This window comes from Poromitra crassiceps, assembly GCF_964638095.1.
Source record: "Poromitra crassiceps genome assembly, chromosome: 11".
In the NCBI taxonomy this organism is placed as follows: Eukaryota; Metazoa; Chordata; class Actinopteri; order Beryciformes; family Melamphaidae; genus Poromitra; species Poromitra crassiceps.
The window spans coordinates 16,266,715-16,281,711 of record NC_139643.1 but is presented as its reverse complement, the minus strand read 5'-3'; the positions used below and the strand labels follow the sequence as shown (position 1 = coordinate 16,281,711).

The window sequence follows — 14,997 nt, the reverse complement described above, 5'->3', positions numbered from 1 at the left end:
TGGTGTAAATGACATGAAACAGTTTGTCTTGTTTTAAACCGCCATCCAGACTGTAAAATGGTTTGAGGTGATATGTAGAGGGTTGCAATTCCTCTTGTACAAATCAAGACTAGCCATTAGATCTAAGAAGAAACACAAGGCAAAACAAACCTGCCAACCATTGCTAAGTTCAAACAGATTTGGATAACAGCAGCTACCTGAACGTCGGTAATTAATAACAAGACCCAGATTTCAGACCAAATGTCCATTTTATTGTGCTGATTGGTTTTCCACCACTGACAAATCAATAGAGGTGTAGACAATAACAGCATAAAATTGAAATATTGCATTAATTTTTTTAACATCATACAAAGATTGTATCAAAACTGAGGTAAGGTAGGAAAGCCCACTATACACCTGCGGGAAGTATAAAGTGCATAAGAGGACTGGAGGAAAGAGCCTAGAGTAGTGGAGAGCTTAACTAAGGCATTTGGCTTTTAAGTGTCAAGAATACACCTTGTCGACAGATTTAAGGGGAAACACCTATTCCACTTTGGATTTGAAGGGGAAGCTACAGCTTTTCAGGGCTCAAGAGGAGAAAACTGGGATATATACTGTATATTTTAAAGGGAAAATACTATGAAAACAGTGAGGTACCTGCACACATGTCCTCTTGCTAACTGGATCTTAATAGAAATCAGAACTGCACAAACAGTATCCCCCTTAGTAACTACACATTTGAAGGAAAAACATATTTTCGTAGTTCCCTTGTTAAAATCAATAGATACCCCAGTGCACTATCAAAATACAATGTAGTTCATATTGGTCTAAAACAGGGGTGCCCAATTTAGGATGAGAGCTACTTAGAAAAAATAAAACTAGTCGCAAGCTACTTCTTCCCCCCCCCCCCCCATGTACATATTTAGCACATTTTAAGAGTATTATTATTAATTTAACATTATTTAATAATGTGATGTTAAATACTGTATATACTGAGCTAGCTATACCAGAGGGATTTAGTTTGTGCATAAGAAAATCGAATAAAAAAACAAGACATTTTGGATTTCTTTGGTGAGCTACTTATTGATGGAGCGAGATCTATTGGGCACCCCTGGTCTCAATGATGAATGAATCACTCAGTCCACTTTGTAGTTTTTGCATTTAACCCATTGATACCGGATGTAGCATTTGTGTGTGTATCCCTTTAAGACGCGGTTCGCGGTCTTGAAGGGATACACACACAAATGAGGGATATACACGCAAATGCTGCATCAGGTATCACTGGGTTAAAAAAGAAGCTGTAAGCTGCATACCCTACTCGAACACATTATAATCCACTATGGCTGTGTGCCTTACGCTCCTCAACTATTTTAACACATTGATTAGCTAATACATCTTACATAAAGTAACACCAAAAGTTTAGACTAGTAGTTATAACTTATCTACGCCAGGAAAAGGCTGAATCAGTAATATATAGTAGGTCCAACTGACAGCCTAGAAAAAGAACATTGGCAAAAAGAATGGCTTTTTTTTGTGTGCCAAGCTCTCCCTCATCATTCTTGGCTATATCATTCAGAAAAGAGAAGTAGTGAAATTTAAAAGCCAGGAAACGTTTCTCATAAGCAGCAAAGTGCTACACTCGAGACGAGAGAGAAATTAAATAAGACAAAGTCTTCATAAATAAATTTGTTTCATATCAAACTGTTGAATGGGTGGTGCGGGTGCTGTGTCAGCACTTTCATTCTACTTTTTACCAGCTATTCTCCGACAAAATGTCCAGGATCTAATGAACGGGACAAAAGCCACGTCTCGTTTTCTGAATGAGCTCGTTAAAAAACAAAGGGAGACATCTTTAGTCTTTAAAACAAGGTTCCTCTCTCTCTCACACACATACTTTCATATCATATATTCATTTGATGCACAGTCAAGCGTGGCAGACAGTAAAGGGTGATTCTGTGATTGGTCAAAGTTTGGCCGTAGTAGCGGGCGACCAGCTGTTTTTACTTTGCACAGTGGTGCCTGACTGAAGCTGTGCAAGTCATAAGTATTGATAAGCAAATAAGGTTTTCAAACTCAAAGACAAACAAAAATTAGAAGCTAATCAGTAGACAAACCGGTCATATTATGAGAAAACGAGAGAGATTCCAGCATTCTTGTCCAGTGATCAGGGCAGGAGGACCTCCGGATGACGGCTGCTTATCTACTATTGTCATCAATGAGTTATTTTGTTTTGCTAAACTCTCAGGTCAGAATTTCCACGTTCGAGTTTACAGATGAAAACAAAACAGGTTCAACTTAATGCTATTAAAAAAAAAAAAAGTTTAATGCTTGAGTCGGTACAGACTCGAGGAGAGGCGGGAACTAAACCTCAAAAAGACAACACTTGAAATCACACACGCTCAACGAGAGGAGATGAAGCACGCTCCTCTCCCTCATCCCTCTCTCTGCGGAGGGGACTTCTGCTGCTGCGGTGGTTGCTGTGGTGGCTGTGGTTGCTGGGTGGGTTGCTGTGGTGGTTGCGGTTGCTGTGAGGGTTGCTGTGTGGGTTGCTGTTGCTCTTTGGTGGGAGCGTAGTAAAGCTCCAGAGGCTTCCTGACCTTCCAGTATTTCTCGTTGACCAACTCCAGAGTCAGAGAGCCATTCAGCGTCTGGTGGATGGGGGGTGTAAAGTAGGACGAAGGGATTATAAAATTAATTTGATCATTAATTAATTCATTCATTAATTAATTAATTAATTAATGCCATGTCTCTCATTGACTCCAGTTAAAAAAAAAAAAAAATCAGTGAAGATGGAAGAATCAGGTTCCTGTTTGATACCCTTGTACCCTTATGAAGATATATTCTGTTTGTATCACTGCTGTGGACACGAATATACTACTTCGGGATTAAATACTATTTTTTGTAAAACTTCAAGGAGCTCCCTTCTTATTTTTGCAAAGAATACAATTTGCTCAATACAATTCTAGTTAGTTCTAATAGTTGTAGGCTACTAGTTGTCTGTTTGCCACTATTTTTCCTCTAATTCTGCTTTCAGAGCAAGCTATTAATTATTGTTGAAAACGAATAATAATTGAATCAGAGGCAATTATGTAATATGATAACAATTAGGCTAGATACATTTATATTGTGTTACATTTACAACCGGCCCTTTGAGGGCGACCATAATGCTGATGTGGTGATGACATGGAGTTTGACAGCCCTGTTGCTGTTTGAAGTAGTCATTGTACTCACAGAGAACTGTCCTCCCGTGGTGGTGATGTAGATGGTGTACTGCTTCTCACTGATGTTACTCAGGCTGGAGGCCCCTCCTCTTCCTGCTTCTCCTCCTCTCTCCCCCTCCTCTCCCGCTCTCTCCTCAGTCTCCGCCTGCAGCTGTCTCTCCTCCAGAGAGATGCGGAGAGCCAGGTATTTGGACAGATGGTCCACTGTGGCGTTGGCTGTGGTCTTCACGTATCTGGAAAAGACACAGACACACACGTCGTCATTAAGGCTACGTTACTGGTGCTTGAGAGGTCGTAGTAGCATATAGAGACACTGCATGAAATAGGCCACGCCCATCATGGCGGAAAAGCTCCGTTCATTTCCACACACCAGCGTCATTTTTCTTGAATTAAACATAGCTAAAAGCTGTTGTGTGGTGGGCTGCGCAGACAACAAATCCAAAAAATCGCCAGTTAAAGTTTTTTTGTACTCCCGAGGAAAACAAGGAAGCCATTGAGAATTGACGAGAAGAAAAATGTGGATGTTGCTGTCAATGAAGTAAGTTGGAGTGTTCATCTTCTATATATACAATCTTTTTGTGCAACACCCGACCATGCACGCGACATAGGAGATCGCAGGGATTGGACGGGAGTTTGTGTTTTCCCCCATTTTGGGCTTGGTTGCTGAATGATGACGCACTCCGCAGTGTCTCTATGGGAAAGGTAGAGAAGGTAACTCATTAGTAATCACCTGTATGTTGTACTCAGGGGTCCTAAACATGGTCAATTAAAAAATGCCATACTTTTTTTCAGACCTTTTCTCCCTGATTTCCCCCATTTTCTCCCCAACTGTACTTGGCCAATTTCCCCCTGCTGCCACGGTCGCTGCTCCACCCTCTGCCGATCTGGGGAGAGCCGTAGACTAGCACCATGCTTCCTCTGACAAATTTGCAGTTGCCAGCCGCTTCTTTTCTCCTGACAGCGGGGAGCTTCACCGGCAGGACGTAGCACGTGGGAGGATCACGCTATTCCCACCAGTTCCCTTCCACCCCGAACAGGCGCCCCGACTGCCCAGAGGAGGCACTAGTGCAGCGACCAGGAGATGCCCTTAATCCGGCGTCCCACCCGGAGATAGCACGGGGGCGTGAACCTGCAACCCTCGTGTTGGTAGGTACGGAATCTACCACTACACTACCAGGACCCCCACTTGATTTGTTTTGAAGATGTTGTCTGGTGTTCAATGATGCAGATATGAGCAGAACAGAATGTGAGATCACGTGATCAGGATGCTACGCCTCACCTGGTCTGGCTGTACTCCTGGCCGTTGACCAGCTGTGGGTGTGGCCTGAACAACAGCTCGATCTCGGAGGCCGGCCCCTCTTTGTGCCGCCTGGGCGGGGGGACGGGGCTGTCCGCCTCGGGGGCGGAGCCCTCGTCCGAGGCCCGCGGCCGCTTGCGGCTCGGCCCCGCCTCCGTGGGGGTCCCGCCGCGGGGCAGGGGGCCGTGCGGGGGGGCCGAGTCGGGGGTCTCGCCACGAGGCAGGGGAGCGTGCGAGGGGGCGGAGTCGTGGGACAGGTGCGAGCGGGCATCGCCGTTGTCCTCCCCCCCGCTGAAGGTGGTGTTGTCACTCTCCTGGGCCGGCTTCTTCACACGGTGGTTCCTGCAGGGAGGGACAGGTCAACACAGCTCAGACTGCTGCTGCCTGTGGCCACAGCATCCTGACCAGGCCACGGCCAGCATCAATTAGAGAGAGGCTTGAATATGTGAACACTTCTCAACTCTACTGTGTTAAACCTATTTAACGGTAAGTAAAAAAATAATATCTAAAGAACTTTCATTTCAATTCTTGCACAAAATATATAATCCAAGCACTTTCAATTGCCTATGTCTATTTTCAAAAACTTTCAAGGCCTTGATTTCTCTCTCTCAACCTTACATTCCACTGAGAGACGATGAAGGATCTGACTTATCGCCAGGCCCTAAAGCCCATGGCACAGCTATCAAACATTGTAGAACACAGATGTTTCTTTGGTGTGCCATGGCTGTCTGTCCTTGTTTGGAAATATTTAGTCAGATTCCACATGTGCAATCCATGGTTGTCTGTCTGCAGCCCATGGCACACCGATCAAACATTCACTTGTTGGAGAACGTTTGAGTGGTGTGCCATGGGCTTAAGCTGGACGCGGGGGGCCTGGTCTCCTCCCCCCCGTCCATCCCCCACCTCTCTGACCTGTAGCGGGCCTGCTGTCGGAGGCCCTCCTCGATGCTGGAGCTGAGCGCCTCCTTGTTGTGCAGCCGGCTGAGGCGCTCTAACACGCGGTCCTGGTGCGCCTCGTACTCGTCCCGGCTCGGGTAGATCTTGGAGATCAGGGCGTCGAAGTTGGAGTCGCGGCGCAGCGAGCGCCTGGAGACCAGCTTCTTCCTGCAGGTCGGACACTCTTTGTTCCTGCGGAGGGATCATAACACTCTTTGTTCCTGCAGGTCGGACACTCTTTGTTCCTGCGGAGGGATCATAGACTGAAACTCCACAATTTGTACATATGCAAATATTGCTGCCTTCTAAAAGGTCCTTACACATCGGGAGCGATGCGAATATACGGCACGAAATTGCGATGCGAGTTTTGACCCACCTGTCAATCACAGCCACAGATGTGTACACGTCGGAAGCGAATTTCTGAAAAATCGACCGTGGTTCGAAAAAAGTAAACGCCGCAATAACGCTCAGCAAAACTTTGCCGTTGGTATGCACGGTTGCATTGACTGATATTCACGTTATGTAGCCACACCCATTTGACCCGGTTGTGTGGTCGTGTGATGACTTCCGTCTAAAAAAATAAAAAAATAAAATGGCTGGCTGCTCCAATATAATCTAACTCTGAATTAACTAATAATTTAGCCAATTGTATGTAACATACTGTTGGAGAAAAATACAAGTTCCATTGGCATTTCCTAATCAATAAGAGATGCCAATGGAACTTATATTTTTCTCCAACACATACCAAATAAAAGCAAACGGCAATGTCTAAGAATGCAACGCTATGTAACTGGCTCGTTAAGTCTCGCATTCCAGGGAATTACGTTAACGTCTGCGGGTCTTATAAGACGTAAATGGCGCGAGCGCTCGGAGGAGAGAAAACTATCTGAAGCTTTCTTTGTTGGAGTCCAGGTATGAAAGTGCTCGTCATTGTGGACGATAACGTTATCTGACCTGGCTAACAGTGGATACTCGCATGCTTGCTGTGTACCGAGCTCAAAGTAGTAGGCTACATTCTTTGTTTTACCCCCTGCACTGTCCGCTAGGGCTGTCACTTTTCATTCGAAATTCGAATGCAACTTCGAATGTGGGGGAGGGGTTCGTGTTCGATATGTAAATTGACACTTCCGATTTTTTTTTTTTTTTTTTTTTTTATGAACCAAAATTAACCAACTGCTGCTTGCTGGTAATGTTAATCCCATGTCAGAAAGTCTCCAGATTTGTCGCGTTAGTCTCTTCTGAGAAAGATTGTCTCCAGGGTCTGAAAAGTTGTCTCGAGTTGGATGCAGCCAAGTTTGTGAGGCAGTGTTGTGACTGTGAGCGTCCAAGCAAGTTTCTTGACCCATGTGGTAGGCTATAAACTTAGATTTGCAACTGTTCGTTTTTAGTCATTTCACCAAGTAAATGTGTTGTGTTGAGAGCATTATTGAGAGAGATTAAAAGCAGCACAGAGTAGGCTATCAGGGCTGAGAAGTAAAAACGGCTTTCAGTAAAAACAAGTTTGGTGAGTCCTTCATGTGCTGATGTGCGGTCGTTTGAGAGTGAAAGCGCACTCAGTACTGCACAGAGTTTCATTGCGACTTTTCACGGGCTGTTCTCACCATTGTACAATACATGGTGATCACTTTCTGAGTATAATGGCATCACCCCCAGCGCGAGGTCTCCACGGTGACTCACAGAGACTCGCGGGGCCCCACCCCCACGGAGCTTTGCTCGAGTATAAGAGCACCTTTACACGTCGGGCTGATGCCCGGTGGCCTGGACTGATTTTTTTTTTTTTTTTTTTTTTTTTTTATTAACCAAAAAACTTCGAATATATTCGAACGAATTTCGGGCAATTAAAGTTCGTTCGAACTTTATTTTGGGAAAAAGTGACAGCCCTACTGTCCGCTATGACGTTCTTTCATATTTGGTGCCGTGACCGCCGGAAGTGTTAACACGACCCGGAAGAATCTGGCCCACCCCAGTGTCTGAGCATAAGGTGGATAGGTTCGGAAAATATTATTGACGTGCGAATTAATCGCACAAAAAAAACACTCCCGATGTGTAAGGACCTTAAGGCGGTGCTTCCCAAAGTGCGGGTCAGGAGCCCCCGGGGGGTCGCAGGGCACCACTGGGTGGGTCGCGAGGTGATTTCTAGAATGTGTGAAATTGGCCTAAAGAATGTGTGAACTACAGAATGTGTGAACTACAGAATGTGTGAAATACAATTTAAAAATTATTAAAAAGAGCATATTTTTACCATAATCATTACGTTGTTATTTTGGGGCTCGGGGGCTGAAAGGTTTGGGAACCCTTGTCCTAAAGTTTAAAGCTGCAGTCGGCAAGATTATTTCACCATCATTTTAGTAGCTAGCCAATTAAAGAATACAAACAAGGGCCATTGGGGGTCTACTCTGCTATGTTGCTATGGGTAACATTATGTTGATGTTGTTTAAAACTGCCTGCTTCAGATTTAACTGCTGAATACTGGACAGGGATTGGTTCGTTTAAAATGGCCTTTTCAGTGAGCTCAGAGAAACATTCCACTTTCAGCAGACGATTGTGAAAACAGCTTCTAGTGTCAAACTCTGCTCAGATATTCTGCACAGAGAAGCTCAAACTGAAGCAACAAGAAGAAAAACTGAGTTTTGACTTGAAGTGTTTTCAGGCAGAGCGAGCGAGCGTGTCTCACCCTGAGTGTCTCACCCTGTGTATCTCACCCTGAGTGTGTCTCACCCTGTGTGTGTCACCCTGAGTGTGTCTCACCCTGAGTGTGTCTCACCCTGTGTGTGTCACCCTGAGCGTGTCTCACCCTGAGTGTGTCTCACCCTGAGTGTGTCTCACCCTGAGCGTGTCTCACCCTGAGCGTGTCTCACCCTGAGCGTGTCTCACCCTGAGCGTGTCTCACCCTGAGTGTGTCTCACCCTGAGCGTGTCTCACCCTGAGTGTGTCTCACCCTGAGTGTGTCTCACCCTGAGCGCAGCGCGGTCACGATGCAGTCGGAGCAGAAGCGGTGCAGACACTCCTTGGTGGTCATGGTGTTCTTCAGCATGTCCAGACAGATGGGACACATCAGCTCACTGTGCAGAGAGCGTGGAGACACCGCTACCTCTGTGCCGTCCACCATGGCCTCCTACACACACACACACACACACACACACACACACACACACACACACACACAGAAAGTTGACGATTACGGCTGGGTTCCAGTACCCTTAAAGTCCCGGCCCATCCAGTGTATTTTGTTAACAAATAAATATTTTGGGCTCAAAGTCCTAAAAATAAGCTGTTTGTAAAAACGGGTGATGAAGTCAGACATTATGGTTGTCTAACGACTGACGTATATTCAGATAATACATTACATACATACAATAGAGTTACAGTAAATAGCTGGCATTAGTCTCTGGCATTAGCTAGCTGTTAGCTGTGAGCTACGTTTGCTAACTAAGTGTTCGGCAGGCTCAAAATGCCGCCAATTCTGTTCTGTTTTGTTCTGAAAATTGTAAAATAAAATATACAGTATATTAACACGTTCACTGCCATTGACGAGATATCTCGTCTTAAAAAATCCAACGGTTGACTGCCAATGACGAGATATCTCGTCTTAAAAAAAAAAAAATCTTTTTGACGGTGGGACGTCGATCAACCCCTTTTACATCTCATATTAAAATATGGGAGGTATTGAATGTGTATAATCTATTTTACCGACCCACTAAGTGGCGACAGTGCTCTCCAGACGAGAGAAAGCTAAGCAAAAACAGCCGCGCGAGGAAGCCATTCTCATGAAAATGGATTGGCGAAAACGCTTTCGCTTTCGCGCAGGGAGCTGGCGGTGGGGGATTGCAAATTTGCATAATAGATTACGGGTGGAACACACTTTGAAACACGCAGCATAAATAAGACCAGAATCGCAAAAGCTTCATCAAAGGTCTCAACCGAAACCCCAAGAAACGAGCGAGCCCACCAGACTCGCCCAAAGAGCGGCCGCCAGCAGACAGGCAGCAGCAGCAGCAGCAACTCGCTTGTGACACGCCCGCTGCAGAGCCAGGGAGGCAGGAGGAGAACACACATGGAGGGAGGAGTTTGAAGGAGAGGGGGGTTTCCTGCTGTTATGGAGGAAATTACTGTTCAAAACTATTGTTTAGATGTCTGACGTCTTACTGATGCCAAAAATGAATGGTTAAAGTGACTGTTCTATCGAATTTCACAAAAAGGCATTTTTCTCAGCTTAAATTTTCAGACGCTGAAACCATGCTGTATTCAAGTGCTAATGCCTACATAACTACTAACTCTACAAACTAACTCTTTTAGACAGAGAAAGCACACATTCTATTAGTTCTTTTGAGATATTTTGTGTTCACAAAATCTTAGCAGAAAATAATCGTCGGCTGTTGAAAGATGAGCCAGAATCCTCAAAAAAAAACCTCGGCAGAAGCTACCTACAGTAAAAAAAAAACGGCTGGCAGTGAATGTGTTAACACGTTCACTGCCATTGACGAGATATCTCGTCTTGAAAAATCCAACGGTTGACTGCCAATGACGAGATATCTCGTCTTAAAAAAAAAAAAAAAAAAATTGACGGTGGGACGTGGATCAACGCCCCCCACGTCTCCTATAAAAATATTGGAGCCACCGAACGTGTACAACCCATTCCACCGACCCACTAAGTGGCGACAGTGCTCTCCAGACTAGAAAAAGCTGAGCCAAAACTGCAGGGGAACGCGCGAGGAAACCATTCTCTCATACTGTAAAATGGATTGGCGAAAACGCTTTCGCTTTCGCGCATTATCGCGCTGGGAGCTGGCGGTGGGGGATTGCAAATTTGCATAATAGATTATGCGTGCAACACACTTTGAAACACGCGCAGAAAGCCCACAATCGCACGCAGCTTCATTGCAGCTGAGCTCAACAACCTAAACGACTCATGCAGACTCGCCCAAAGAGCAGCCGCCAGCAGCACAGACAGGCAGAGCCTCGCTTGTGACAAACGCTGCAAAGCCACAAGAGACACACCCACGGAGGGAGGAGTTTGAAGGAGAGGGGGGTTTCCTGCTGCTATGGAGGAAATTACTGTTCAAAACTATTGTTTAGATGTCTGACGTCTTACGCCAAAAATAAATGGTTAAAGTGACTGTTCTATCGAATTTCACAAAAAGCCATTTATCTCAGAATAAATTTTCAGACGCTGAAACCATGCTGTATTCTACTGCTAATGCCCACATAACTACTAACTCTACAAACTAACTCTTTTAGACAGAGAAAGCACACATTCTATTAGTTCTTTTGAGATCATTTGTGTTCACAAAATCTTAGCAGAAAAGAATCCTCGGCTCTTGAAAGATGAGCCAGAATCCTAAAAAAAAAACCTTGGCAGAACCTACCTACAGTATTGAAAAAACGGCTGGCAGGGAATGTGTTAACACCTTGATTGCCAGCGACGAGTGTACTCGTCAAACACAATCCAGCTGTTAACTGCCAGCGACGAGTGTACTCGTCAAAAAAATCGTTTTTTTTTTTTTGACGGTGGGGCGTTGATCAATCCCTTTTACGTCTCCTATACAATTATTGGAGGTATTGAATGTGTATAATCTATTTTACCGACCCACTAAGTGTTGACAGTGCTCCCCCAGACGAGCGAAATCAAAGAAAAAGGGAGCAAGCCATTCAAGGAAATGGCGAGGCGATTTTACAGTATTACATTCTCATGAAAATGGTTGGGGGAAAACGCTCTCGTTTTCGCGCTGATTGCTGGCGATGCGGGATTGCAAATTTACATAATACATTACAGGTGGAACACACTTTGAAACACGCAGCATAAATATGACCAGAATCGCAAAAGCTTCTCTCAACCAAAACTCCCAAGAAGCGAGCGAGTCCATGCCGACTTCCTCAAACAGCAGCCTGCAGACAGGCACAGGACAGCAGCAAAAGCACTGAGACTGTGACGGCCGCTGCAGCCAAGAAGAGGGAGGAGTTGAAGCAACTCTGCCTCTCGCTCTCTCCCTCTCTCTCTCTCTCTCTCTCTCGCTCTCTCTCTCTCCCTCCCTCCCTCTCTCCCTCTCCCCCTCTCACTAGGATTAAACCTAGTGCGTCTCCCTCCCGAGAGGGAGGGAGAGAGAGAGAGAGGGAGGGAGAGCGAGAGGGAGGGAGAGAGAGAGAGAGAGAGAGAGAGGGAGGGAGAGCGAGGGGAAGGGAGAGAGAGAGAGAGCGAGAGGGGGAGGGAGAGAGAGAGAGAGAGAGAGCCAAAAATGAATGGTTAAAGTGACAGTTCTATCGAATTTCACAAAAAGCCGTTTATCTCTGAATATTTTTTCTGATGCTAAAACCATGCTGTATTCAACTGCTAATGCTTACATAACTACTAACTCTACAAACTAACTCTTTTAGACAGAGAAAGTACACATTCTATTAGTACTTTTGAGATATTGTATGTTCACAAACTCCAAGCAGAAAATAATCCTCGGCGCTTGTAAAATGAGCCACAATCCTCAAAAAACGGCTTGGCAGAAGCTACCTACAGCAAGAAAAAAACGGCTGGCAGTCAATGTGTTAAAAGAAAATGCCGCCAATAACAACTTTTAACCAGTTTTAACCACGCTCTTTCCATAAAGCCCACCAGCTTTGATATATGTTGGCTAGTTGTTGATATTACAACAATATTGTGGCTTCTAAAGTCACGTTTTTACCAAGATGTGGGCAGACTGTCATGGCGGCGGCTTTTTCCGGTATTTCCGGTGTGGTCGCAGACAAAGAGTTGAACAAAGAGAGAACAGACACACAGAGAACAGCACTGCAGTCATTAAGCTGCAGTGGAATAATGTGTGGAACAAGCTATTAGCTTCAGTTCTTATCAATTTACGTTCTTTGGCGCAGATGATGACGTACATGTACGTTTTCCTAGAACATCAATGATTGTACTGGTATAACAAACTGACTGGAGGGGCTTTAAGTGATACTAAATTCCTATAGAGGACTTAATTCGATTCTTTTTGTTTGCATCTCGGCACGCTGAACTGCCAACTGTCACATACACCACGCTCAACTTCACCACCACAGTCTGCTGCGTTAGAGGCCCCATCACATTCAATCGAAGAACGCTTGTGGTGATTGGCTGTGAGCAAAACCATACAAATAGCTTATTTTTATTTTCTAGATCTGTGTACAAAAAGGATGGAATGCAGGTATGGTTTGACTGGAGAAGTTTCAATTACTACTTGGTTATTTCGGAGCGAAACAACATTAACAACTATGATCCACAGTTCCTTGTTAGAGAAAGATTAGAGGCGCGCATGCACACACACGCACACAATACCTGAGGGCTCCTGTGTAGCTCGTACAGACTCAGCTCCCAGGTCTTACTGGGGTTCTGGATGTTTACAGGTGCTGCCATGGCAACCGCTTCCTACTATCCTCACTGGACAGAGAGAGGACACACACGCACGCACACACACACAGGTATTACTATAACTGTGAGGACGTTTATTCCCCAACTCCTACCCTTAATTGTTTCTTCCACATGCCTAAGCTAAACCCTAACCCCTTAACTTAAATCCCAAAACTCTATTCCAAAAGAATAGAATATGTATTAGGCCTACCACATGACTAGGTAACCAGCAGACACAAAACAAGACGTACAAAACTCAAGACAATTTTTTCAGGCAGTCTAATCATTAGACTTAGATTTAATATTTCCTGCATTTATCACACATTGACTCTAATGTGTGATAAATGCAGGAAATATTAAATACAGACATTACCCAGCAAACATTTTCACGTATAACGACCGTCTGCTGCACGTCAAACCACTACATCTAGTCAGGGTCTAATTATATATCTCAAATGGAAATCTTAGCGACGTAATTCCTCTACTTCCCCACAACGTGTCCAGATTCAACGATTTTTGCTACATGAAAGAAAAGAGATAGCACCTCATGGGGGATTCGATCCTCTGTCTTATCCATTAGGCCACGGAATTAGTTACAAATACTTCGGATTTGGTCATATATAGAGATACTTAACATTGAGCACTTGGGATTTTGACATGACGGTCTCTACTGAAAGTTGCATTGATAGGCTAGCTGCCTCGCTAATTCTGTTTCATGATTTCAACCAGCGATGAGACAGGTATATTTATATAATTTACGATAATGTAACCAACGCGACTTTAGCAGACAGCATCCAAAACCCACAACACTGCGTTTAGTTACGGCAAGAGAAATGGGACAATACCACAGGATTCAGGAAGTTTGTGATAAATACAAGCCCATAGCAAGAGACACTTGCACTTATATGACATAAACGTGTTTTCATATTAAAAAAAGAAAAGGGCGTTCAATAAAAGTCGTCATTGCAGGTGGAGTGCATGACTATCTGATGACACAACAGGTAAATTGTCAATCAAATGTCATTTTATTCAACAAAAACACAAAAGACACCTACATGTGGTGTTTTCAAAGCAATATGAGATCAATATTTTTTGTTTTGAAGTGACAGTCTAAACGTTACTTTGGAGGAACGTGGAGAGAAGGTCAGACTTAGATGGTAGATGCCAAACCACAATTCTATCGTCTGGTGACGTCGCGGTCAAGACGATGTTTGCTGGGTAACTGCAATAAATTAAGGTGCCCTAATGAAAAACACAAATCCTGTAATAAAGGTTTGAACAATATGATTCATGAAATATGACAGATACTATAGGCCTACTACCCAACGTTACCAGAGACAGACAAATTATACACTCCATATGAATACCATAGGAATATGAATATTAACCCCGTTTTTCGTTCCGTTTGCAAGTAATAAAGAAGTTGGTAAAGTTGTCGTCTTTCACGCGTTCAATGTAATCTAAAGGCAACACTAGGAAGGTGAACGTGAGGGAATGGAACCCGCAACTCACCGCTGACGTCACGTGACTGACCACACGAGCAGTGAGGAGACACCCCTCCCAAAGCACGCACACACACACACACACACACACACACACGCACACGCACGCACAGACACACACGCACGCACACACACACGCGCACACAAACACACACGTCACGTCACTGACCACACGGCTGTGACGCACGGCTGATATGTTCTCACTACCTGTGTGTGTGTGTCGTCTCTGTGTTGATATTGTAGTCTCTCTAACTGTCCTTTGTTCGAGCAAAAACAACTGACCAAATCAAAAACGCAACATCTACCAGCCAGCTGACAGCGGCCATCTTCTCTCCCCCCAGCCGGAAACACTCCCTCCTCGAGCGTCACATCCAACATCATCTAATAGTCGACCCTTTTCTGCGACAGCGACTCCCGGCGGGCTGTCTGGGTAGTGCAGCAGGAAACCCACTATGCAAGCATCACATTTTGATTCTTAATCGTTTTCATATCAAGGACATTAAATCAGTCCACATTAGAACCACGGAGCCCATCTGAAGACATGTTGTCTCTTGGACTCACATAACCTACTTTTAATGTAGCTGGTCCAGAATGTCTGTATTGTAGCTAGAGATCAGATCAGAATCAGAAAATTGGCCAAGTATACACATAGGCTACATGGAATTGGACTGTGGTTTTGCTTTGAGATAACAG

At 44.6% G+C, this 14,997-nt stretch overlaps 1 protein-coding gene across 1 annotated transcript; it reads right to left on the bottom strand.

Moving 5' to 3' along the window:
- Positions 1-267: 267 nt before the first annotated feature.
- Positions 268-14,646, bottom strand: LOC310784582 (E3 ubiquitin-protein ligase RING2-A-like). Its single transcript, XM_083645575.1, has 7 exons — positions 14,512-14,646; positions 12,731-12,832; positions 8,388-8,548; positions 5,410-5,625; positions 4,480-4,839; positions 3,211-3,433; positions 268-2,627 (listed from the first exon to the last, which is right to left on the bottom strand). Exons 2-7 carry the CDS (start codon positions 12,806-12,808, stop codon positions 2,412-2,414), a joined length of 1,254 nt encoding a protein of 417 aa, XP_083501701.1. The 5' UTR covers positions 12,809-12,832; positions 14,512-14,646; the 3' UTR covers positions 268-2,411.
- Positions 14,647-14,997: the final 351 nt, after the last annotated feature.